The following is a 26,622-nucleotide window of genomic DNA, read 5'->3' as shown; positions in this document are numbered from 1 at the left end:
AATCAGGTGCTTGGAGATTCCATTGCTGGTGGGAGGGGGCTTGGGGATGGTGTCCAGCCTCAGACAACCTATGTGTCGTGTTATGGCCCCTGTCTTGCCAATAGGGAAACTGAGGTGAAACTTTAATTACTTAAAGCAGTAACTGGCAGGGCCCAGAGCTTTTAACTGAGGTCTGACTGCATCGCCCAAGCTTGGTTTCCACATGAATGGAGGGTGACATTCAAAACACCCAGGAGGTGGGGCTGTTCGGAGAGGGACAAACCCTCTCCCTATGGCAAGTCCTCCCTGGGGGCAACACCAGCCGATTCTCTACAAATACCTAAAATAAATCAAGCCAACAGCAAAGGTTGCATGCTTCTTGCATTTTCCGTTTAAGAAGATGGGAAAGTGCGTATTACATTTCAGAAAAACATCCATTTTAAATGTGCACAAGAAAACTGCTTTCAGAAAAGTTCGGTGTTTGAGGGAGTCCGGCACACCTTGATCGACACTTCATTAGCCCGCACGCGCTCAAGGGAATGGTCCCTAAACTGCTTCATCTCCGGGCTAGACACAGCTTTTGCCATCAGGACCCAGGGGACCATGGCTGGGCCCCGGGTGGACCAGTCTGGGTCTGGAGATCTGCCGGGTTCAAATCCTGGCTCAGCTGCTCCAAAGTGTGACTTTGGAGGAAGAGCTTCCCCTCCCAGAACCTCGGGACTCCCCATCTGAGTGGGGTCAACAGCCAGGGTGAGAGGGAAGCACCGCGTGCGGCTTCCCGGGCCTCGCGCCCTGCCCCGCCCCGGCCCTCGCCCCGCCCCGGCCCTCGCCCCGCCCCGGCCCTCGCCCCGCCCCGGCCCTCGCCCGCCCCCGCCCAGCCCCGCCCTGGCCCGGCCCTCGCCCCGCCCCCCCCCCCCGCCCCCCCGCCCAGCCCCGCCCTGGCCCGGCCCTCGCCCCGCCCCTTACCTGCGCAGCTTCTCCGTGACCTTCTCCAGCTCCTCCTGCGCGCGCCGCAGCTCGATCTCCAGGTAGTGGCGCGTGGAGTCGAACTCGGTCTCGAGCTTCTCGAGCTTGTGTGTGGTGTAGGACAGCCGCTTGCGCAGCTCGCCCTTCTGCTCCTGCAGCGCGCTGCAACGACATGGCGGCGGCGGGCCGGGCCGCGGCGCTGAGCGGGGGAAACTGAGGCCCGCAGGCCAGCCGGGGCGTGCCGCACTAACACGCGAGTACCTGCGCACACGCACACACACACACACACACAGCCTCCCGGGCGTCACTGAAGACCACGGCGCCCCAGAGTCAGGGACTCTGACCCTCAGCCAGTCTGGCCCAGGCGGTTCTTCAGACTCCACCAGTGCCCCTCTCACAGGTAAATCCCAGGTGGTGGCTGGAGGAGTCCTTGACCCCAGAACCTGGCCAGTGTGTTGGGGGCAGTTTAAAGGACCCAGGTATAAAGAGCGCCCATCAACACCCAGGCTGTCTATCACAGAGCTGGCCCTGGGTGGCACAGGTGACTGGGGCCCTCACTCCTGCTCCTCCCCAGTGCTAGGGTGGGATCGCAGAGGCCCAGAGTCAGCAATGCCACGCCCAAGACCAGACCTGCTTTCCCCAAAATGGCTGTGTGGCCCCGGTACCCTGGGTGACTTCTCTGGGCCAGAGAGAGGTTTGGTGGCAATGGCGCATGCCCAGGCAGTGTCCACCACCGTGGCCAGTGAGGCTGCATGCAGCACGGGAAACCTGGCGAGGTCCTGGCCTGCTCAAGTTCCCCTTCCTCCAGGAAGCCTTCCAGAAGCCCAGACAGTTCTTGAGGCTCTATTTTCTTCCCCCAGAATGGGGTCTCCTGGAGGGTAGGACCCAGGATGCAGAGCCCCACATGCTCAGGAAACAGAGACGCACCATGACCCACTCTTCTGAACCGTCTGCCCACAATTCACCTGAACTAAAGCTGTGCAAAGGCAGGAGGACAGTGTGGGGGCCTCCAACAGGGACGGCTCGGAGTTCCCTAAGGCAGGGGCTACACTTCCTGTTGGCTGGGTCAGAGCGGGGTCGCAGCCGGCAGTTCTTTCCTTGCAATGGCTGCACAGCCCAGGGGCTATCTGGGACCAACATCTTTTGGATTGTGTTGCTGTGAGATGGGGGCGGGACAGGACAGAAGTCCCGGGTGTCATGCAGGAAACTTGAGGTGTGGGAGAGGGCCTGGAACCCTGACTCTGCCCAGATGTGCTGTGGGACCTTGGGCAAGAGCCCACGTTCTTGTGACATTCCCGACCCAAACCCAAGTGAGGGGAGTAGAGGGCAGGCAGGAGGCTCCCAGTCCCCCTGGGGCCACCACTGTCCCCCAGCTCCGAGCAGAGGCATCTTCTGCCTGGGCCCCGTGAGTAAACCACATGTGGCACCACGGGCACACACCCAGCAAGCCTCCAGGAAGCACTCTTGGATTCCTGCCCAGGGCTGTATTTTTAAGAACAAATAAAAATAAAGCGTTGCTTACGTTTTTGAGAACCTTAGAGAAGGGCAGGGCGGGTCTTCCCAAGAATCAGTCCCCACAAGAGGATGTAGAGTAACAAGCAAAGAGGGAAGCCCTGAGGCAAAGTGCCACAGCTGCCCACGCGGGTCTGCCTCTGGGAGTGCTCTCTGGGACAGTGCTCAGGCCTCCTTCCACCTCCTCCAGGCAGCCTTCCGTGGCCGCCCCACTTCTAGCACTCCATAGCTACAGGTCCCAGGCTGCTTCTGAGCACAGACCTGTCCTCCCCAGGGAGGTGGTGAGCTTCCCGGGGACTCCTATGCCATCCTGGGCTCCCAGGGCAGGCACAAGGGGCTGCTGCGCAGCCCCTGAAGTCGACCGTTCCTGCAGGGGCTCCTGGTGTACCCACAGCCCTCGGGAAGAGGTGAGGGCGTCGTCCATCCACCCACGTGGCCACCTCAGCCCCGAGTCCTCACCCCTTCTCCAGCCACACCCCAGGCCTCACTGACCAGCCTCAGGCCCTTGCTATTCTGAGACCTGCACCCCCAGCTCACTGTGCCCCCTCACCCAGCCCTGCCCCTCCTGGGCACCCTGAGGTCCCTACCCTCGCCTCTCAGAGCCAGCAACCTGTCTGAGACCTCACAGCCAGGAGTAAGACAAACCCTGCCCCTGCCCCGGGAGCCTGCGGTCCAGAGGGGAGGCAGACAATGAGCTAGGCAGGGATTCTCCACGGGGCAGGTGTGGGAGGGGAGGACGAAGGGGCTGCGGGGTGGGCTCGGGGCAGACATCTCACAAGTCAGGCAGCTTCATAGAGCCTCAGTTTACCCCTGGCCTTTGGATGGCCTTCCAGATACAGCAGTCGACTCCCTGTTCCACCAGCCCTTAAATACTGCTCCCCCTCCCCAAGTCCCTCACACCCAACCACCTGCTACACCCAACCAATCTTTGGGCCAGCAGTGCCCCCAGCCCCTGACTCTCGCACCCCTCTCTGCCTCAGTGTCCGCTTGCTGCTGGCACTGGGCCATGGACACGCACCCCGTCCCCAGGCATAGCTGATGCCCCGCACTTGGCCGCCCCAGGGTTCCTGCCACGTCTTTCCCCACCTCTGCTGGTCCGGCGCTCACGTCACAGGCCCCTCCCGACCTCGCCCGGGCTGTTTCCTGGGGCCCCGGTTTGCACCTGCACCCCTGCCCTGCATGCTCAGGCCGAATCCACCCCAAGCCAGCTGCACAAGGACCCCTCCCAGGCTTCCATCCGACTCCAGCAGGGTGTCTGTCAGGCTCCATACCCTCACCATGTCCAGCCACCCACCTATGGCCCTCAGGCATCTCCACACCCAACCCGTCCAATGCAGCCACATCCACCACACCCTCACTGCCCTCCATGTTCCCCACCCTGGGGGTGGGCCTGGTGACCCCTCTTTACCCCTCACAGCCCTGTCACTAAGTCCTGGGGGGTTCAGCTTCTCACACCTCTGAACGTGTCCCCTCTGCCCGGTCCAGGCTGTGTACCTAGGGTCTGTGGTCGCCCAGACAGTACCTCCTTCCCTGTCCAGTGTCCCCCACACCAGGCAATAACCCGAGCCCTGCCACAGCAGCCTCAGTCTCCACATCTGCAGAACGGGGTGGTGCACCCAAACACGGGGGCAGGGCTGTTGCTGGTCCACATTCTACATAGTAGCACCCTCCACACAGTGGACAGTGTCAGAGGTGGCACTGTGTGGGGTGGGGCCACCAGGCCACTGGGAATCTGGGGGAAACTGCTGGAGGCCTGTGGCTCAGAGGCCTCTGCCCCCTCCCCTGGGTGAAAAGGTGTCCTGGCAAGGGCTGAGATGGGTCAGGGAGTCCCCAGGGTGTGGAAACAGCTCCTTAGCAGACCCTCAGGGAGGGGTGTGGTGCCCAGAGCAGCCAGGGCCACGCCCTCCAGGCTGGGGCCACCCTTCCAGGTCTGGGAGCCTGGGGGGTCCTGCTGGGCTTGCTGCCTGGTGAGTTACACCAGGATCTGGGGCTAACCGGCAGTGCGTGTGCGCGTGTGTGTGCGCCTGCGCACGTGCTTCTTGGCTCCCTCCTTGCCTGTGGGAATTCCCTGGACTGGGGTGAGTGCCCAGCTCCCCTGGCACATGGTGGGGCCTCGAGGGATCTCCCTTCTGCCTTCCACCGAGAGCCCCTTCTGGCCACTTGCAGGGGGTCCAAGCCCAAGGAAGGAGCCCTTGGCTGGGCTGCTGGGCTGAGGGCTGTGAGGCTGTGCTGCCGGCCCATGCCTTCACCTTCACCTTCTGGGCCTCTGCATCTGTCTCGGGCAGTTGGACACAGACACGGGACAGATGTCTGGGGACAGACGCAGAGACACCAGGGAGCCAGGGGAGACAACAGGTATGTTACCTGTCCCAGATCGAGGGCGAGGACCTGGCCAGCCGGCCCTGCAGTACTCGGGGCTGCCCGAGGCACAAGGGCACCCAGGGGCTGCGCAGCCTGTGGGCAAAGAGGACAGAGCTGCTCAGAACAGGTCGGGGTGGGCAGGGCTAGGGGCCATGCATGGCCTACCATCAGGGGCACAGCCACAGCCCCTTGGCTGAGACCGAGAGAGACGGGGAGTTGGTCCCCACCCCCTGCCAGGAAAACTTGTCATCTGCAAAGTAGCAGGGGTTGGGGATGTGGGTACCAGAGAAGGGGGTCCAGCCTTGCACCTGCCAGCCCTCACTCCTCACTCTGAAGGGTCCCAGCTCAGCAGTGGCACCGAGTCCCACCATGGCAGGGTCACTGGTCACTTGCTCGGTGCCTCTTTTGAGCATCCTGTCCCATCACTGGGCGGGGGGCGCAGTAGCAGCCCCTGAAGTCAGTTGTCCCCTGCAGGGCAGCAGGTCCACCCTCAGCCCTGCCTCACAGGACACAGGTGGGGTCTGGTCTGTTGTCTCAGCCTCAGAGGGGAGTGGTGGGTGCAAGCTCCCCCTCCCTACTAGCTCTGCATCTGTTGGGTGCCTGCCTGTTGCAGGGCTGGGTTCCTGGCGTGCGGGATTGGTGGGTCAGGAGGAGGCCCTGATGGCTGATGTATGGAGTGTCCTGTAGGCTGTGGGACCTGGCAGATGTTAGGGATCCGGGGTCCACTTCACCCTGCCCTGGGGCCCCTGCTCCCCTGTCCCTGCCTGTGGCCTATGTGGGCTGGACGGATGCGTGTGAGGAAGGACACGGGCCCGCCCCAGCCCTGCTAGGGTGCTGGCCTGCTGGAGGACACAGCGCCCAGACGAGTGCCTGCTTGGTTGTCCCCCTCCTGGGTTCTCTCTGGGGATCAGCTGGAGGGCTCGCAGAGACGCCTGGGCAGCCCTGCTGACCCCGCGCCAAAGCGGGAGATCCAACCTCTGCCTAAAGGGGCTGGTTCCATCAATAAGGCTCTGATGCTGCCCCAGAAATCAGGCTTTCAAAGAGTGCTTCAAGATTCGGGCAGATGGGCACGCTCAGAAAAAGAGCTGTATAATCCCATTGAAAAAATAACTGCATACGGACAGCCACGGACAATAATGCAAGCAAAGAAATGTTAATATAGTTATACCTGGGTGGTGAAATGCTGGATAATTTAACATTTTTCTTTTATACTTTTCTGAATTTGTCATTTTCTACAGTGAGGATGAAAAATCAGAGAAAAAAATTGCTAAAGATCAAATTTTCATACCCCACCCCAAAAGTCACCATTAGCACCCATGGGTCAGGCCGAGGGGGCAGCAGAGGTCAGGGAAAGCTCTTGGCACTGGCCACAAGCTGCACATTGATCACCGGATTCCCAAGCTGCTCTGCAGAAGTGGGCAGGGGTCTGATGCCCCAGCGCATGGTGGGGAAGGGGAAGTGGGTTGGGGCGGTGGGCTTGGCCTCTGGCTGGACTGGACTTTGGAATTCTGGTCCCAGGTCCACCCTCAGCAAATGACCCCAGTGCTGCTGAGCGAACAGAAAACAGGATGGGATGAGGGCGTTTGCTCGAGGCTGCCAGAAACAACTGCCCTCCCTCCATGGCCCGACCAAGGCCAGCGATTCCCATGAGCGTCCTCCTCCCAGCCCTTGCCAAGGAGACCCCACCCCAACAGGGCCCATCTGCAGAGGGCCTTATGGTAGGCGGGATTACTGGAGAATGAAGGCGCTCAGAGTAGAAAGGCTAGGACCCAGGGGAAACTGAGGCCCAGGGAAGGGGCAGGGCTTGCCTGCAGGTGCAGTGAGTAGGGGGCATGGTTGTGACTTGACCCGGGCTCTGACTCTGGTCTCTCACAGGACACTTACTAAGCACCACTGGTGACCCGCTCTGGTTCTGAGCCAGGTAACAACACTTGGATGGAAATTCTCATTCCCAGCCTGCGGCGTGGGGGGCATCCCACCCTAGAGCTGAGAAAACTGGGACCCAGAGAAGTTAAGCAACAGGCCCAAGATCACAAAGCAAGCCTCGGTGAGGACGAGGCAAGAACCAGGGCTGCTGGGCCCTGCCGGGGCTGCCGCCCTCCCCTTTCTTGGACTCCCCTTCGAAGGAAAGGTGGGCAGGGGCATGCTGCTGAGAGCCTGGCACAGGAGGGCTGCCCTGCTGAGAGGCCTGCCGAAGTGTTTTGAGGGCAGGGGAGCCATGACCTGTGGGACCGCGGAAGGAGGAATGAGCCGCCTCCCACTGATTTCCTGGCCCGGCTGTCAGCAGAGCCAGCGATGGCCCCAGCGGGAGCGAGTAGAGCACGTGGTCCCTAGGGACAACCTGTCTCAGTGTCACTTCCAGCTGGGTGCACGGAACCAGGTTCCTGCTCCTACCAGCAGAAGGACCTGGTGAGTGCTGGGCAGACAGATGGACTGGGGGTTGGCCTGGGCCACCGAGGCTGACCTGCCAAGAGTCCTTGCCATGGTGTTCCTTGGCAACCTTTGTGGACATGGGTGTAGTCACGTGGGGAGCAGCTGCCACCTGGGCCCTGTGTGTCTCAGGATGAGATGACCCCAGGAAGCCTGGAGCCCTACAGGAGACTGGGCAGGTTCTGTCTGCGCCTCCAGGGCACACCTCCTCTCAGGACTTGGACCCTGGGGGTGGCACTGTCAACAGACACCTGTTTTCCTCCCCCAGGGAAGGGCTTGAAGGGGCTGCACAACCAGCTGCAGGTCCTTGACAGGTGAGGAAGGAGAACGGGACGCTCAGGATGCACCAGGCGTGGACCACAAGGTGCACCTGTGTCCCGTTCTCACTGGGAGATGCCCCTCCCGCCGCCTCTCAGCCCTGAGAGGGAGGCCACAATTGCCGCCATCCTACAGACACAGAAAAGCCTGTGGCCACCTGTGGGACCCCGTGACGGCCCCCACCCCATTCCAGGGCAGAAAGAGGAGAGGAAGATGGTGACAGCCAGGTCTGGCCACACCCCAACACCACACTCCTGGCCCCCAGGAAAAATGATGGGACATTTTGCCTCAAGCCAGCCAGGCCTGTTGCTTCTTCTCGCCCCTGCTAAGAGGGACAACTGTCCCCTACAGGCCTTCAGATTTCCCCCAAATGTGGCTGCCCCGACACCCATCCATGCTGTCCTCTCCCCTGGACATGTCCTCGTCTCCCTTCTGTGTATCCCCAGGTCCTCTCCTCTCTTGTGAGGCTTTGCTCAGATGCCACTTCTTCCAGGAAGCCTTTCTGGGTTCCCCCTGCTGAAGGTCTCTCTTCCTCTCCAGGTGCCTCCCCTCACCTTGGACTGCCTGTGCTGGACAACCCTCCTGCTGGGATACTGCTTCCCTTCTATGCTGGGCTCTCTGCTGGCCCTGCCTCCAGCAAGGCCACGCCACAAGACAGCCAGAGGGCGCTTCCAAACAGGTGGGATGCTCCCTGGCTCCCCACTGCCCTATAAGTCTTGGTGCAGCTGATGGAGTTCAGACAGGGTGACTTCAGTGGAGCAGGTAAGCGTCCACTTAGGGTCAGGGCTGGAGCCCCAGGGCCCTGCCTTTGTCATCCTGCTGTCCTTCCTCCATCACGTGAGGCCACCGGGGCCTTGCCCTTCCTGCTCCCCTGAAGCCCATGGGGCTCTGCCGGGCTGGGGGAGGATGGTCACATGAGCTCCAGGGCCCCTGGTGTCAGGAGGAAACGCTTTCTAGCTCCATGGTGTGCTGAGGACATGGGAGCCCAGAGCTCAGAGGGCGCTGAGCAGGTTCCTGGAGGCTGCGGGGGAGGCCTGGCTCCCATCCTCCCACTTGACGTCATGACAATGGGGTGGGGCTGGGCTGCGGCTGTCACTGTTGCACAGTCAACCGAGGGCCCGAGAGCCGCTCCCACCCTGTGCCCCTGGTGTGCTGTGGGATCCCGCCACGCCCTGGGCACAGCCTCTGTCTTCCCTCTTCGGTCGTGGTGCTCAGCCTGGCCCCACAGTGTCATGCTCCGGCAACACCAGATTGCTCCTCCTCCCTTCCAGGCTGTAGGCAGCCAGGCTCTCATCTCTGTGACTTTGTCCCCGTGTCCCCTCTGCCAGGATCTCACTCCTCCCTCCGGCTCCAGGTTGACTCCTCTCCACGTATCACCCGGGGGGGCCTGAAACCCCAGCTCACCCCACCCTGCCCTGGACGAGGCCAATTGCTGCCCCTCACTCCCCACCAGCCCACTCCCCACTAGCCCTGTCCTTGAGTGTTGCAGTGCCAGGTCTCCTGTTCCCATCCTGGCCCCCTAAACTGTAGTTCCCCCCAGATGGCTCATTTCTAGACCCAGCCAGACTATGTTCTACCCTGGCTCAGAGCTCCCCCAACTCCTCTCTGTACCAAGACTAAAAGGCCAGTTCCTCACCCCAAATTCTTGTCCCCAGGGACCCACCACAGCCCCAGCCTCGCCATTCCTGGCACCCCCCACCTTCCTGCCAGGCACGCTGGCCTTCGGGCTGTGCACATGCCCCTGAGAGCCTGCCTTTGCACCCCTCAGTGCCTAGAGCAGGACCAGGCTGAGCAGGGGGGTCACACACTCACCCTCTCAGCCTCCAGTGAGTTGATATCAGCCCTGGGAGAAGGTCTTTGTCCCCAAAGCTGCTCCGACCTCGCCTGGTCTTTCCCAGCAGAACCTCCAGTTGGCCCCTGGAGGAAGCCCACATCAGACCCTTGGGATGCCTTGGACAGGCCCGGGGCCGAGTCCTCGCAGAGCTGCTTCTGCCCCCCGCCAGGGCCATCTGGGGTCTCCCTGCAGAAGGCCTCGTGCCCCAAGCCTTCCATCAAAGGAGCAGCAACAAGCCCTGTGGGAACCCGGGCTGGGTGGGCAGAATCGCCTCGCCTGGCAGAGCCTCTCCTGTGCCGGTGGCCTGTGTTCCCTGTCCCCATGGCCACCCTCATTCCTCCAGAGCCTCTCTGTCCCCTCCAACTTGCTCCTGCTGCGCTGACTCTGTCCTTTGTGTGGCCTGGAAGCCAACAGCAGACCACTCCCAACAGAAGGTGGGGGGCACCCCAGCCCCTGCCCACCGTGTGCACCCATTCATTTAGTCCTCAGACCCCCGAAAGGGAGGTGTGTACCCCACCCCATTTTCCAGATGAGGAAACTGAGGTTCACAGCGCTCAAGGAACAGGGCCTGTCCGAGGTCACACAGCCCGGCTGGGGTTCCATTCCAGGCCAGCCTCACACTGAGATGCCAGATTTTAATGTGAATAGTAGCGCTTTAGTCATCCTGGTGCGTGTCTCCCGCACAGCCAGACAATTATGACGAGCTGCCGTCTGCCTCCCTGTGTGGCTAGAGGGTCAACCACGGTGGCCCCGGAGTCCAATAGGACAGTCCGTCACTGCTAGCACTGTTCTGGGCTTAGCCGTGCCCGCCCAGGCCTGGGCAATCCCGTGGCTGACCTCCGCAGTGATACTGGGACCCCACCTGCACAGAGAGGACTTTGAATGTCATCACCATGGCCGCTGGCTGTTGTGCAACTGCCCCCGGGGGAAAGACACACGCATGCATGTGCGTGTGTGTGTACGCGGTGTGTAGGCCTATGTGTATGTAGTGAGCGGGGGGGACTGTCACGGTGCTGAGCTAGGTCCCTCAGCCAGGAGGGGTGGCCTGGAGAGGAGTGAGCTTCGGTCATCACCAGCTCAATTGGGGCCACCCTGACGGTGTGGACTTGGGCTCAAGGCCTCCCGTCTTGCTCCCCTGCCCTCCCCTGCCCCCTCCTTCACTGGCCACACCTCTCCCTTTGGCTCCTCGACTCCGGGATGACCTGGCTGGCGGCGCCACTGCTCCCTCCTGCCTGGAGACTGGAGTCAGGATGCAGCAGGAAATGTTTCATCTCACCTCATCTTAACAGGCAGCCGCAGCCCTGCCCCGCTGCCCCCCTCTCTCTGCAGAACCACGTGCTGGGAGCTGGTACACCATGTCCTGGGGAGCCCTCGGAGGGTGGGCAGACCCAGCGCGTGCCCAGGGCCAGGGCAAAGCAGGCCAATCCAGGCAGGGAGATGGGGCGGCTGCAGTCACCCCGGACCTTGGCACAGGCTGACCCCCTGCTCAGAGCATGCCCTCCCTGAACTTTGGTTCACTGTTTACTTCCTCCAGGAAGGGCTCCCTGACCTCCCCCCTGGGTCAGGAGCCCTCTTCTCCATCCTCACCCCAGCACTACAGTGCAAGGGCATGAGGGCTGTCTCCTCCTCATCAGGGCACAGGGGCTGTCTCCTCCCGGTCAGGGACCCAGTGCCTGCTGCAGGACTGGAGGTGCCTGGGGAGAGTGCAGCTAGCTCTGAGCTCCCAGCTGTGATTTCAGGAAAGGCCTGCAGGGTGAAGGCCTGGGGACTCTGTCCCCTAGTGAGGGGACAGCTGGGTGTCCAAGGAGGGTGGGTGGGGCAGAGCTGCCCGGGGCAGCAGGCTATGTCCCTGGGCATCCCTCCATGCCTCCTCTCTGCAGGTCACAGTCCACTGCTGTCCCCACTGATCTCCATCCAACCTGGATTTTAGAGGAAGAGCCCAGGCCCTGGGTAGCTGCATGGCTGAAAGCACCACACCCGAGTCAGGGCAGGCCAAAGCCAGGCCCCCAGTCCCAGTGTGGGCTCTGCAGGCCTCTTCCAGCCACACCTGAGTCAGGGCGGGCCAAACCCAGGCCCCCAGTCCCAGCGTGGGCTCTGCCGGACTCTTCCAGCCACAGAACCTACAGAGAAGAGATGGTCAGGGAGTGCATTGGCCTCCGGAGCCCAGGACTGGAAGGAGGGATCAGGGCAGGGAATGTGAGACCATAGCTCTGAGCCTAGTGGGCAGAAACACACAATACATGCTTGCTGAGAGATGACCACCATGGTGGGGGCTGCCCTGCTAGAGGTGGGAAGGGAGTCAGGCCCAGCTCCCAGACCCTCTGTGATGCCCACTGTGCTCCACCCATGGGGACCCCGTGCGGTCCCACTTCTGACACCCACTCTCTTTCCAGCTCAGGCCTGAGGATGCCCCTCACTCCATCACTGCCACCAGGGGTTCTCATAGCCCCTCACCGGCCTTGCCCTCACTTGGCAGCCAATGACAGCATTATGGCCTCCTCCCCATCACTCTCCTCATTGTACTAAGGGTACAATCTCTCCATCCACTGGGCTCCTGCACCCACATGGATGGCAGGAGACAGTGGCGGGCGGATGGCCTCGCTCTCCATTCATCCACAGACCGACTCAGGGATCCTAGGCGTGCCTGTGCCATTCCCCCCGACTTTCCTGGAAAGTGACTTCACGCCTTCCCCTCCTGCCTACCAACTCCCAACACCTCCTCCCCATCCCCACTGAGGCTGATGATCTCGCTTCCTTTTCTTCCCTTTCTGCTGAGAAGTGAAACCATCCAAAGAGAACTTCCCTAGATGTCACCTCCACGTGCCCCACCTACCAGTATCTGCCCTGACACCCAGTGCCACCCACCGTTATTTACAGACCAGCCAGGCAGCCCTCAGCTGGGCTGGACCGTGGCCACCGGCCTCCCCCAGATGCAGGTGGGGGTCCAGCTAGTCTCCCTCGCTCCTGAACCATCCGTTTCTCCCACGCTTCCCGGTCATTCTCTGGCAGGCAAACTCGTGGTTGCTCTTCCCATATTGAGAACAACCCTCTCTTCACCCTCCAGGTACAGTCCCTGTTCCCTGATCAATGGAAGTGTCCAACCTTGCTGCCTCTGCCTCCTTACTCCTAGCCTGCCGAGACGGGACCAATGCCCACCAGGATCTTGTCCCCTCCATGTCACTGAACTGGTCCTGTCTCAGCCTTCACCTGACCTGAGCCCTCAGCAGCCAGGGACATGCCGCCTCTCCCTGCTCCCGCACCTCCCACTCTCACTGGGCTCTCTGGCTGCCCCTTCTCAGGCTCCTCTGTGGGGTGCTCCTCATCTCCTGGCCTCCTGGCCTCCTGGCACCAGCACGTCCCAGGGATCTGGCCTCCAGCATCTTCTTCCCTGTGTGCACTCACCAGTGGCAACCCCAGCCAGCAAATACCATCTCTCTGCTGAGGCCCTGACATTGGCCGCTCCCCAACTCCACTGCCTCACCTTCGTCTCATGGGCAGCACAGATCTGCAGGGCGCAGCTGAGCTCCCATCGCCTCTACAAATCCACAGCCTCCCCCCACACCCTGCAGCAAGACAAGTCCTCTCCTGTGCCTCGATGCATCCTTGACTCCTCTCTTTCTCTCCCCATCCTTCCAGGGTATACCAGGAGCCTTGCCTTCTAGGACCACCCACCACACCAGGCTCACTCCTTTCACGTGACTGCCGCACAGCCCTGCGGCAGTCTCATCTGCTCTCATCTGCTCTCAGCCCGAGACCTCCTTGAAACCAACGTCAGAACCATCCGGGGGGAGGTGGGCCATTGTGTGCAGGACACACAGCTGGGAGCATGCCGGTGGGGCCAGGGCGCGTCCTGGAGATTGGTGTGGCCGGAGCCTGGGGCCTGGGGGTTGGTGGGGGGTGCAGACAAGAAGTGGGCCTGGGGTCAGCTGGCAGAAGGCCATGAGCCTGTGCTGAAGTATCTGATCCTCTTCCTGGGGGCCGCAGAGATGCTCACACCAAGGAGCTCGGGAAGTTGGCTTGGGCTTGGGGCCGTCGCTCTGGTGGGAGAGCAGTGCTAGAGCAGGGAGCCTCAGGGGGCTGTCTCCGAGAGCCACGGGGAGCTGCACGGTGGGCCCAGGAGGCTCCTTGGCACCCCTGCCTGGGCTCCTCTTTCCCAGCACCAGCCTGTCACCACTGATCACTACTCCCTCCTCTCTCCCTCTGGAGAAGATGGGGTTGGCCAGAGGGTGGGGCTGTGCGCACCTTGGCCCTGGAACCCCTGCCTCACCCTTCCACACACAGTCAGTGTGCAGGGGCAGGACGGGCAGACAGATGGCCGTGGGCCGGCCCCATAGCCGGAAGCGAGCTCCTCATGGGACTCTGAAATTAACCTTTCAGCGCCTGCCACCCGCCCTGGTGCCCAGGAGAGAAGAGGTCGCGATTCAGCACTTCGATTACTGGCTTCATTACTGGCCACCAAGGAGCCCACGCTGGCTTTGCTAATTTGACCACCCCATCAGCCTGCTCCCCACTGCACACAGACGTGGGCAAACTTATTAATTGGATCAGCAGGAGGCCTGTTTCTGGAATTCCAGGGATCACAGAGCGGCGGACACTTATCAGTAATCCTGGACTGCAGGACCTGGGCCCCCTCCACGCCCTGGGTCTCTCTGGGATGCTCTTGGTCCCTGGCTGGTCCCACTCCACGTTCACCTCTGCATAGGTGTGCACACACACACTCACACTCAAGAGGCAAGACCCAGTCTCCAAGAAAAGCCTGCAGCTACGGGGAGGGTTGTCAGCAGCAGCAAGGTTTGGAGGGAGGTGCCGGGGCCGAGGAGACAGCTGGGGGCGCTGGTGCCATCTGCCCTCCTGAAGCCAGGCCTGGGGCTCCCTAAGCCTCCCTTTGGCGGTGTTAGGATCCCCCAATCCCTGCACCAGCCCCAGGGGGCTGAGAGGGTCATGTGGACTATTTACCCTGCTGAATGGTGTGGGCAGGAGAGGGTGGGTGGCTGAGCAGGCCCCAACCTCAGCAGTCTGTGCTCTGCCACAGGCCACTGGGGCTACTGAGCTTGGCTCTGAAGCTCTCAGAGCCTCAGTTTCCTCAAGGAGGAATGGCGGCAGAAGCCCCAGCCAGCCCCCAGATGCTCCTGAGATCTGGGGATCATCTCGGCGGCCCCAGCACACTCTGAGCTGACACCCTCAGAGCTGCTCCAGATGAAGGGTGATTCGGGCCCAGCTCTGTGTCTTGGGTCCTCCTGTGTCCCCAGCAGCACCACCTGCCCCTGCCTCTCTTTTCCTTCTCTCTTGCTCGGCAAAGCCCTGCCCAGGGAAGCCCAGCCATGTGCCTCCTCTGGCCCTCACCGGGGATCCCCCAGACACGGCTGGGGCCTGTGGGGTGTCCAACCTCAGCAGCCTGGGGTGGTGTGCGGCCAGGGCAGCCTCCCCTCCCTGGGACGGCCATTCCAAATGCCACCACCGGCCCCTCACACTCCAGCCACACCCCCAGGACACAGAGACATGGCACTGGCCACTTCCTGGCGGACCCCGGACCATCACCCATGCTAGTGGCCACGAGGGGCAGAGGAAGTGAAGCTGAGAAGCCCAGAAGACCTGGTCCCAGGCCCTGCTGCATTCACCTGACAAGCATCCCCTGCCCCATCTCCCGCTTCCCGTCTCATGTCCTGCAACTCCGTCCTGCTGCTGCTCAGGACAGACACCTCGGCTGCCCTCGACATGAGCCCCAGAGCCTCAGTGGGTCCATCAGGGGGTGGAGCATGAGCCCTCTCTCAGGTTGCTCTGCAGACACAGGGGGTACCTTTAAGAGACAGGCAGTCCCCAGTGCAGAGCCCAGGCCCAGAGGCCTCCAGCCCTCAGAAGGATTTTCGCCTGTGGTAGTTGGGGGTGGGAAGGGGGAGCCCCATTCGGGCCTGACTTGGAGCCCTGAGAAACAGGCACGTGGCATCACCTCCTCTGAAACACCCAGCCGCTGCCCCAACCATCGACGGCCCCGGCCCCTGGGGAAAAGTGCAGACAGCCTAGGGTGCAGAAGAGCTGGCCCCGCCCCCAGCTCAGAGACCTCAGAGGGCCCCACACGGGCCCTCTCCTTCACGGGAATGATGTCACTGCCCAAGGGATGGGCAGCAAGGCCCAAGCAGGGCAGAGCCACCCGAGATGGGCAGGCCACAACAGCAAGGCCCGGTCCACAAGCCAAGTGCGTGACCCCAGGGTGCACTGAACCCCCTGAGCCGCCTTCTCAGGCAGGTCCTATTACTACCCCCATTTACAGATATTGCATTGAGAGTCAGAAAGCTTCCGAAATCTGCCCAAGGCCAGGTGTGGTGGCTCATGTCTGTAATCCCAGCACTTTGGGAGGCTAAGGCAGGAAGATCACTGGAGCCCAAGAGTTTGAGACCAGCCTGGGCGACATGGTGACACCCCGTCTCTACCAAAAATACAAAATTAGCCCTGTGTGGTGGCACACGACTGTCTGTAGTCCAGGCTATTTGGGAGGCTGAGGTGGGAGGATTGCTTGAGCCCTGGACCGCACTCCAGCCTGGCGGACAGCGCAAGACTGTCAAAAAAAAAAAAAAAAAATTTGCTGAAGGCCACACAGCCAGTAAGTGATGACAGACTTGGGATTGAAACCTAGGTGCGTCTACCTTCTTAACCACATACCCCATCAGGGAGGCCTTGCAGAGGAGTGGGAACTCAACGGGGCTGTGGGGACAAAGGCACCCTGGCCCCACCTGTAACCCCAACCCCCTAAGTTGATACCATCAGAGCTGCTGCAGATTAGGAGTGACTCACAGACTCATACCCCAGCTCTCAGTGTCTTGGTTCCTCACCCCATGAGCCCCTAGCTGCAAAGGGAGAAATCAAAGTGAGGCAGTCATTCACACCTTAGTGAGAATTAGTCCATAAGACTTCCTCTAGTAGGATCAAGTTTAGAAGTGGGGTAGAGAGCCTTGAAGGATCACACTCTGGGAGGGGTGTGGCCTGCTGGGGTAGTGGGTGGGTTGGAGGAGACAAGAGATGGAGAGCAGGGGGCCTGGGGGAAAGGGACAAGGAAATTCAACAGCCATCCTGAAGGTGGGTGCCGCCAGGTGGCCAGCCCCACCCCCAGGACATCCCTTCCTGAGTTGTCGGGGCCCAGACCACAATGCAATCAGTTCCCCACCCTCAATGAGCACTTACTGCATGCCCAGAGAACCCAACCTGGATGCTGTCTAGGACAGGCGCCTGCCCAAAGCAGGTGTGCAGCAGGGGTTTGCTAAATAAAAGGGGACACCTCAAGCCTGTGTGCCCCCAAACCCTCCTCCCCCACAGCTGTCCCCACCTCAGGGGAAGAAAGTCCATCCTTTCAGTTGCTTGTGCCCAATGCCCTGGAGTTGCATTTGACACCCCCTTTTCCCCCACACCCCATGTCACACCCATCAGCAAACCCCGTCGCTCGAGGGTCCAACACATCCAGAACGCAGCGCCTCTGCCCTCCTCCATGGCCGCCAGCCCTTGCTGTTTCCTGCAGGCCACCGGTACACCTGCTGCTCCCTCTGCCTGGACCTCCTGGTACCTTGACCCAGTGGCACCTGCTCAGGGCCTTCCCTGGGCCACACTGTACAGGTCACCTGCTCCCCGCCCCCCACTCACTGCCTTCCTTTCTTTTTGTCCCCGCAGCACTTGTCACCGTGCTATTTATTTAATTTAAAAAGTTTTCTGTTCCAGTCAACTAGAAGATTCGCCTGTGCGGTCACTGCGGCGTCCTCAGCGCCAATAGCAGCCTCTGGTGCTCAGTGAATGCCTGTGGAATCCATGATCAGTGAACAATGACAGCAGCAGGGATGGTTTGCGGGGCCCAGGCGGGAGACTCGGGTGGGAGAGGGTGCCCCCTCGGGGGAAGGCGTGGAGGGGCAGGGCGGGACAGGGCCGGGACCTTCGAGGCCACCTGCTCTCCATCTGTCTCCATTCCTGGGACATCAGCCTGGCACTTTCGCAGAGTGTCTCAGCCTGGACAAGTGTCCGACATGGAAAGGACCACGAGCACCGGTCATAGGAGTGAAGGAGAGAGTGTGGCCCAGACACCTGGGTGTCCTTGTGCAAAACCAAAACCAAAAAGGAGCTCAACCTTGAGCTCTAACCACATGCAAACCCAAGTTCAAGTGGATGAAAAGCCAGTAGCCTCGATTCTTCAGGAGGGTTCCTTAAACAAGACACAAACGCTTTAATCAGAAAGTGAAAAAACCTGAGACCTTCAACAAAATTAAAATTAAGAACTTTTGTTCATCGAAGGACCATGTGAACAGCGAGACGCGGCGTCCCCCAGGAGGTGTGTCTGCTGCATGTGTAACTGACAATGTGAAGAGCTCCCACAAATCAATGATAAAAACAGACACCTTGGTAGAAAGTGCGCACGGCCTTCGCCGGTGAGGAAACCCAGTGGGCAGCAACCCAGGGCAGTGTAATCTGTGCTATGCCCACCCCAACAAGGCTGGAGGGACAGTGATGGGGAGAAGTGGTTTCGAGAGTCTGTTCCGATCTTCCAGAGCTGACCCTATGCTCACCCTGTGCCCCGGAGGTTCCACTGAGGGTGCACACCCAGAATCGCAGCCCACATCCCCAGACACCTGCACAGGAGTTTCCTAAGGTGGCCCAGGTTGCACACTGCCCGGCAGTCTGCCAGGGAAAAAACGGATCTCAGGGAGGCCACCAGGAAGGCCATTCACCATGACGACAGCTACTGGTAGCTCCACCTACCACCACAAGGGACCCTCACAAACAGAATAGTTTTGGTGAAAAAAAGCCACCCCCAAAACACAGGCTGAAGGAATCCAGGTATGAGGTCCCAAAGCAGGCAACATACAACTATCTCTGCTGGAGATGCCCTCTCAGGTGGCAGAACCACGAGGACAGCAAGGAAGCACTGAGCACAATGTCGGCGTCCCGGTGACCGCTCGGAGCAGGATGGGGCTGTCTGTGGGGAAGGGTCTTAGGGGATCTCCGGGTGCTGGCCATGTTGAACTCCTTGATACAGGTGGTGGTCGCCAGGAGGTCGTTCTAAACTTAACCGCTGAACTGTGCGGATATGTATTAATGTCTCTGCAGGGCTATCACAGTTCACGACTTTGAAACAAATTCTATTTTGGGGGAAAAACGTGGACACCAAACAGGAGTAGCTCTGGGCACCCCAGGAGCCATGAGAGGCGACTGACCCACTTCTCTGTTTGACAGAGGAGAGAACCGAAGTTCAAATAGAAAAAGGGGCTGCCCAGCAGCAGGCTGCAGGAGGCAGGCAGGAGGGACCCTGTTTGGAGGGAGAGGAGGGGATTAATTTGAGGGATTAGAGGCACAGCGGCTCTGAGCACACAGAGAGCCAGCCGGGACTTGCTAATGTCTATAAATATTTGAGAGTCACAAGAATAGTTTTTCCAAGCAGTCGAAGACAAGATAGCTGAGCGTGGCTGAGCAAGGGTCAAAGGACAAGAGCCAAGGTGGCCAGGCCATCAAGTGGTGTGGCTGCATATCTCCTGTGTGCCCCCCCGGCCTGTGGGAGCCCTACTGTGCACCAGCCTCTGCCAGGCACTGGGGCTGTCAGAACACCAGGGGCCAGACCCAGGCTCTATTCTCTGGGGTGCCCATCTGGGGCCCTGGGGAGGACAGAAGACACCCCAGATGTCAGTGGGAGCCCCACTGACCTCCACTCCCCACCCCTTACCTGTCTTCCCTAAACACATCTGCTCCGGGCAGCCCCCAGGCCTTTGCACCTCTTGGAGGGTGGCCTGTCTGTCGTTGGAAACTCCTACTCATCCTTCATGCCTTGGCTCAAGTGTCCCTGCTTCCCGGAAGCTCTTCCCAATACCCCAGGCCAGAGTTCACAACCTGGGACTCCAGAGCATTCTGGGCAAACCCCTTCTGTATTCTGTCCGCTGGTCTAGGAGGATCTGTTGTGCGCCTCTGTCCCCAGCACTGGAGGGCCAACCTGGGTCTTTTCACAGAGCTGGTAACCAGAGGGGGCCGGAGTCCACTTGGGAGGGAGGGGCAAGAGCGTCATGAAAACCCCAGGGAAAAGGCGACAGGGAAGACACAGAGTTTGTCATGTGGACAAGAAGGCGGGGAAGGGCATTCTCTACAGCAGGGACTGCGTGGGCAAAGGCAGGGGCATGAAGGTGGCAGCTTGTGGGGAACTCGGAAGCATGGCGACAGCATGGCGTGGGAGCCCTCGGAAGGGACCAGGGAAGACAGACCCCTCCATGTACACCTGCCCACCAAAGGGAGCCATCGAGGGTCACAGTGCCACCAGGTGACATGGTCCTTTTGCTCTTCGGCAAATATTTACAGGACTGTCCCATGAGTCAGTCCTGGCTCCAGGCCCTGTGGGGTCTGGGAGAGGAGGGGGCCAGGACCAGCACTCTCAGAGCTCAATCCAGACCCACAGACCCAGCCTGTGATGTGCAGACTCCACACTCCAGGGGCCAGGAGGCAAGGCCGACCATAGGGTCAGCCCTCTGGACACCCCAGGACCCCTTCACTATGACCACCGTGTGGTCTGACATTCCCCAGAGACCCTCTACCTGGGCCAGGTCCCAGAAGAGATGCTTCCACCACAGGGGCTCATGGCACCCAACACCCCTGCAACCTGGTTGTGGTTAGGACAACTCACTTTACAGATGAGAAAACTGAGGCCCAACCAGGGCCAGGACTTTGCCAGTGACTGGGTCTGTGGGACCCCAAACCCTGTGCCCTTCTGCGCAGGAAGGCATGCTGACCACCTTCCCTTCCACTCCCCTGGGCTTTTGGTTCCGAATCCCAGGCACCAAATGCAGGATAGAAACCCACTGGGGTAGCCCCGACACTGGCCAGAAGGGAAGATTCTGGAAAAGCCCTTCAGGCAACTCTGAGAACACTAATTGGGTGAGAGGGAGAGGAGGGCGGGGCCCCTCCCCAGTTCTAGGAGTCCTTGCCCGACGCCACCCCTGGCAACTCCAGAAAGAGGCCACATGGCCCGATGCAGCCCCGGAGCCCGGGGCCCTGGCCGCTGCCTCCAGCCTTTATGGCTTAGCCCAGGGAAGCCTCAGCCCGCCTGGGACAGCAACGCTGACGCCATCAGCAGCTCAGGCAGCAGATCCGCCCACCTGGCACACCTGCCTACCTGTGCACCCAGCGGGTGGGGTCATGCCTCTGTCCTTAGTGCCTGGCACACAGGAGTAGGTGCCGGAGAGCCTTGGCCGGGCACAGGGAAGGAGGGAAAGAGAAAGAGAACCACCGCGGGGAACCCCCAGGCTGGCCTCAGGGCACCCCATGAATGCTAAGTTTTTCCTCAAGTCTCAGTTGAGTTAAGCAGTGTTTCCTCCCCCACAGGCGGTACAACCCAGGTGATGAAATGACAGCCGATGTGGGGCGCCAGGGAAGGGCCCCGGCCTGGGCCAGAGCCTGGGTTTGGGCCCGAGGTCATCTGTGTGACCACAGCCAGGGCTGTCGCTCTTTGGGCCTCACTGCCCCCACCTGGACCTTGGCCACGACAAGGTGGGCCTGGCTGATGAGTATCGGGTATTTGGGGTCTGAGATTGAACCACCTCAGAGACTGGACCCCTCCTCCCTGCACAAGACATGTTGGTCCTGTCCCTGTGGGACCCACAGTGGGGGCTGCACATCAGCACCATGGCCCAGGAGATGGCCCTGCTCTGAGAGTCCACCCTGGATCTCTGTGTGAGCCCACCTGTCCCCAGGCTCCCACCTGGGTATTTCCAAGCCACTCACCCACGGCACTAAGGGTCAGCTGGCAGGGCCCAGGGCCCCTCTGCCCTAGACCTGGGCCCAGCCTGGGCTCTGCTGGGGCTCTGCTCCTTGGGGGAGGGGTGCTCCTCTACCCGGCCTCCTCCCCAGGATGCCAATTCTGGCCTGGGGAGGGAGTGGCAAGAAGACCCTGTAGGCCAGGGGAGATAGTGCTGAAACCCAGCAGCCAGAGCTGGGCCTGCCGCCCACACAACGCCTCGGCTCAGGCTCCGGAAGGAAAACATGGGAGGGGTGTTCCCAAAGTAGGGGTCAGGGTGCCAGGGGAAGTCGTGGAGGAAGTGGCAAATATTCAAACGGGCTGATCCCAGGCCTGCCGCGCAGGTGGCCCCGTGAAGTCTACCAAGGCTTAAAGTTTAGCACCGGGAGGGAGGCCGCGGGGGACACTCCCCAGAAGCTGTCGCGGGATTCCCCCAAAATGGCTCCAAGACGCGGCTGCCTGGTCCAGCCGCGAGGACTCCATCCCCCACCCCCGCCCCCCAGAGGCGGACACTTAAAAGCTCAGAGCCAGGCAACTGGCAGCCCGGGGGGGTAGGGGGTGGGGTGGGGGGCGAGCCAGCGCCGGGGCAGTGCGGAACGGCACGAACGGAACCCGGAGGGTCCCCGGGGACCAGCGAGAGTCCAGGGCAGGGAGCAGAGGGGCGCTGAGGACCGCACAGGATCGGGCGGCCCCGGGTAGGGGGCAGCCCGGCCCTCAGTGGCGCTAGCCCCAGCCCCAGCGGCAGCGGCCCGGGCCGGCGAAGGAGCCCCCGCGCGGGGCTCCCCAGCGCCTCGCGGCGCGCACACACGCACCACACACACGCACCTGGCCCGCAGCCCCGCCGAGGCCGCCCGCGGGCCCAGGGGGTGCGCTCGGGTACAGCCCCCTTCCCCCGCCTTCCCCAGCGCCCTCACCCCCGACCCGGCCCCCGCGAGCCGCGGCACGGGAGACGCTCCACTCACCTGAGTTTCTCCATGTCTGCGGCAGAGGCCTGCGAGAAACCAAACGAGAGGGTCAGCAGGCAGGAGGCGTGCGCTCCGCGCCCGCGCCGGGCAGAGCCGGGCACAGCGGGCACGGCCGGGCAACCCCGCGGGGCCCCGTCCGTGGGAAGCCCGGCGCCGCGCGTCCCCAGCCCCCAGTCCCGGCCGCGGCCCCCGTGACTCAATGGGCGCTCCGGGCCGCGGCCGAGTAACAGGTGAGCCCGCCCGGGCCGCCGCGCTCCCCGCACCGAGTTACGCCCCCCGGGGCGAAGAAGGGGCCGGCCCGGGATGGCCCGGCCAGGGGCGATCTCGGCCTCGCCCGGAGGAGGGGGACTCGGCCTGTCCCCGTTAACTCTCCGGCGGCCGCGGCCCCGCTGCTCCCCCCGCCCCGCCCGTTAACCCTTCCTGTCCCGCGCTCCCTCCCGGAGGAAGCCGAGCCCCGGAATCGCAGAACCTCCGAGTCGGAGAATGTTGGGGAATTCGGGGCCGTGCAGGATTGCAGAACCTGACACTCACACAATCCGAGGGCGATGGCATTTGGAGCCTCGACTCCTCAATCAGGGACCCGCTGCCCTCAGATTCTAGGGTTCTGGGCCTGGCTTGCCCCTCCCGGGCCCCAGGGATTAACCCGTGAGCGCCCGGCGGGGCTCCCTGCCTGGCTTGCGCAGACCCACCCGCGCGCGGCTTGGAGACCCTCTCTGCCCAGCCCCGCTCAGCCGGGCAGCCCCTCCGCGCGCCGGGCAGGGGGACCCACCCGCCGCCGTTAACCTTGTGGGCGCGGGCGAGCGACGGGGACAGCGAGCGGCCCGGGCGGGATCGCACTTCCTGCGTGGAGCTGGGGGCGCAGGGCGGGCTCTCCATCACCCGGGAGAGGCCGCTCCCCGGGGCTTTCCCCGTCTTTCTATGCCGTGACTGGTACTCAAGGGGGACGGGGGTCCGAGTTCGGGGACTACGCGACAGACCTGGGAAGACTGATGACTGCCCATCCCGGCCCCTCGCGCCGGGCGCCGCCGCCGCGTCCGCCGGGAGCGCGCTCCGCTCGGGTCCGGGCCCCACGCCGCCTCCCCCACCGCCCCGCCGGGCGAGGGCGCAGCCCGGCCGCAGCGCCAAGCTAGAAGGCCGGGCCCGGGGGCCTCGGCCAGGCTCGGCCACCAACTTCCCGGGTGCTCGGGCCGGCCTTCCGGCGCTCTCCCGGCCTCAGTTTCCTCACCTGAAAGCTGGGGGGAAGGGGGAGGCAGCTGGACGAGGCGCTCCACTGCCCTTCCGCACCCGCGGGCTGCGGAGCGGCTGGGGTGGGGGAAGGAATTTCAGGGGAGGGGATCCCTAAGGCGCCCGGATGGCGGTTCCCCTCCCCAGACGCTCTAAAAGTTGTCCAAGACCACGAGCCTGGACCCCTCCATAAACCCTCCTCCTGCAAGACAAGGAGTTTGCCGGAAAGACTTTGCCGCCGGCCAACGCGACCCCCACACCGCTCTCTTCCCCAGGCCCACCTTTCCGGGTCCCCATGACAGCGCTTCTCATGCTAGGTTCCAGCATACAGCAGGCGCTCAATAAACACGGACAGTGCATGCCTGGATCCCACGGCACTGGAGCCTGTCTTTCCTGGCCCTTTCCCATCCTGGCTGTGAGCTCCCGGGCAGGAGCCCCGTGTTCTCACCAGGACACCCCCAGCACCCAGCAGGCTTGGCCTGCGCTGAGCCAGCGCAAGGTGGGAGGAGCCGTCCACTCAGAGGGTCAGACCTGAACCAGGATCAAACCAAACCCAAGAAATCCAAGTGTTCCTCCATCCACAGACACCCACTCATTCACTAGCTCAGGGGACAGCAGACAAAGCAGAGAGGGCACAGCAGAGGAAGCAAGCTCTGCTCTCCAGGGGCTAATGAGGAAAAACTCCGCTGCCCGCCTCCGGTCCTGGGAGGCCACCCTCAGCAGAATGGCCACAGTAGTCATAACAATAACGTCCACCGCCCCTTACACATCATAGAGCTTCCCAGGGCTCCTCCCCACAGCTCTACCATGGAAGCCCCGGACCCCCTATGCGGGAGCAAAGCTCCAAGAGAGAAGAGGCTTGCTGGACATCCCGCAGCTGAAGGGGCCCAGCTGCGCCTGGACCCCACTGCTCAGGAGCCTCTCCCACCCAAAGGCTGTCTCTGGTTGCCTCAATCACTCACGGCGAATGACCTGCCACGGAGTTTGTCTAAAATTAATAAGAACGTATTAAAATTTAATTTAAAAAATCTAGCATTAATTATTTACATTGAATGTTTCAGCCCTTCTAAAAGGCCTGGATAGGAATTCCCCCCACCCCCAGAAGGGAACTGGGGGGAAAGACGGGGGAGGTTGCTGAGCTGCCCTGGCGGAGTGGTGGGGGCTGGGCAGGGCAAGAGATAGGCAGGGAACAGGCAGCCCCTGCCCTTCAAGCCTATTCTAGAGCCTGAAGCCTGGCTTTGATGCTACTGTAGCTCAAATCCTCCTCTGACCCATTGCCTTCGGGGCAACCACTGCCCTCCCCCTTGGCGGCTGTGTCCTCCCTGCGGCCCTCTGTGGGAACTCAGTGGAGTCACTGAGTTCACCCCCACACCAGATGGGACAGGACTCTGTGTCCCAGCTCTGTGTCCCTGGACCAGCCCAGCACCTGGCAGGGGCGGGGGGACTAAAAGACGGGTTGTGCCTAATGCTCTCCATGCAGGAGTGACACAGGCATCTTTATGGGTGGCTAGGGAGGAGATAGCAGGGAAGCTTCCCTGGCCGAGGTGCTGTGCCCTCGGGGACAGTCTCCCATGAGGCTCCTGCATGGGACCAGCGCAAGTTTTGACTCAGCCATTCATTGACCACAGGACTCGATGATTTTCTGTGAGGCCCTTGCTATGGGTGCGGAAACGGAGGCCAGCGCATGAAGTGGCTTGCTCAAGTCCCCTGAGGTTAGCCGAGGCCTGCCTGATGGGCTGGAGAACCGTGGCGCTGCCTGGGTCTTGGGCCAGTGGGTGGGGGCCATGAGGATGAGGAGTCTGTGGGGTGTCCCAGGGTTCCCACTGTGAAGCGAAGGGGCGGGATCTCCCTCAGGGAGGCTGGGAACACAGGGTGCACACTGGGCACTCTCGGGGGACAGTCCTCAGGGCACAGTCCTTCCCCGCCCCTGGGCGCTGTCCAGCCCCACTCACACCCACTGCCTCTTCCTCCAACACACCTCTCCCCATCGTCTGCCTTAAGTCCCTACCTCTTTCTGGTGGTCCAGCCCAGCAGCCACCTTTATCTCCTGACCCCTCACAGGAGCCCTGCCTGTTGGCCACTGGCCCCTGCTGTCTCCTCACTCCCACCTGTGGCCATTTGGGTCCTGATGATGTGCCCATCCCTGCATGGGCTGAACCCTGTGGAGCTCCCAGCTGCCTCCCTCCCACCTCCTACTTCCTTTTCTTACCAGCGTCGGGAGGGCCGCCCGGGTCAGAAACCTGCCCGTCCACCCTTTCCTCCACTGCTCTGTCCCCAGGGTGGCCTTGGGCCCGGTCACAGAAATCAGTTCCATTGAAGTGTCACAGCAGCTTTGCTGGGTGGGTCTCATCGGCTGTGCATTTGCAGTTTATAGGCAGGAGCCTGGGGATTTGGGGCCAGGGCCCTTGCCATCTTCCCTGTGGCACCCGGGCACAGAGACTGGCACACAGTAGGGCCTCCCCAGACAAGGTGGAGGGGGTTACTCTGTGCCACCTGTCAGGCCTCCATGAGGGGTTGGTAAATACTGACCTGGCCCTGCCTAACCATCCGACCCCCATGCTCAGCAGCCTCCCCTCACTAGGCACACACTGGCCACACTGGCTGCCTTGCTGGCTCCAGGCTCACCTGGCCCATCCCTGTCTTAGGGCCTTTGCACTGGTTCTTTGCATGTGGAATGCTCTGCCCTGACTCTGCACGGCCGGGGCCTCCCTTCCCTGACTACCCATCTAAAGCATCGGTGACACCCCGACAGCAGAGCTCCTCCGTTCTGCCGCTGCATCTCCCTATGTCCAGGGCCTGGCGTGGAAGCCCTGCAGTGAGCAGGTGGTGTTGGCCTGAACGAACGCAGTGCGTCTTAATCCCCAGCCAGAGGCACCTGCTCCTCAGCCCTGGGCAGCATCCTTCCTGCTCTCACGGCAGAGTCCTCGTCACTCTAACACCATCCGCGTCCCTTCTTCAAGCCTGCCCCTGTGCGGGAGGGCACGGAGCCCCTTGGTACCCGGCATCGTATCTTTGCATAGCTCTGCCCTGGGAAACCCCTCTGCAGATGTGGGTCAGTCCTGCTGTGGCCCCCATAATGGAGCACATAAATCCTCTGCCGGACCATCTGGCCCCATTGCACGGCTGCCCACTGCCCCCTAAATCTGGCTGATTTCTGACACCATGAAGAGGAGAGTGAGCCCACCTCTGCAGGGGGCCCGCCAGGTGGTGAGGGCCATGCCAAGGACAGAGGCCTGGGTTCCTGTCCCAGCTCTGCCTTCCACTCAGGCCAGCCCCACCCTCCCTCA

The 26,622-nt window shown here is 61.8% G+C and overlaps 1 protein-coding gene across 6 annotated transcripts in view; it reads right to left on the bottom strand.

Moving 5' to 3' along the window:
• Positions 1–26,622, bottom strand: part of BEGAIN (brain enriched guanylate kinase associated) — a 50,417-nt gene that overhangs the window by 8,414 nt on the left and 15,381 nt on the right. The window contains exons 1-3 of one of the 6 annotated variants that reach the window (XM_030803841.1): positions 23,617–24,070; positions 22,109–22,137; positions 946–1,107 (exon numbers count right to left, since the gene is read on the bottom strand). In XM_030803841.1, the coding sequence (XP_030659701.1) occupies positions 946–1,107; positions 22,109–22,122 (176 nt within the window). In that variant the 5' untranslated portion in view covers positions 22,123–22,137; positions 23,617–24,070. Of the gene's footprint in view, positions 1–945; positions 1,108–9,378; positions 15,710–22,108; positions 22,138–22,642; positions 22,685–23,088; positions 23,272–23,616; positions 24,071–26,622 lie in introns of those variants that run through there. The other 5 variants (XM_030803839.1, XM_030803840.1, XM_030803838.1 and 2 more) reach the window with 5 other exon arrangements.

Source organism: Nomascus leucogenys, chromosome 22a (assembly GCF_006542625.1).
Source record: "Nomascus leucogenys isolate Asia chromosome 22a, Asia_NLE_v1, whole genome shotgun sequence".
Lineage (NCBI taxonomy): Eukaryota > Metazoa > Chordata > Mammalia > Primates > Hylobatidae > Nomascus > Nomascus leucogenys.
This window is presented reverse-complemented; position numbering and strand designations above follow the sequence as displayed.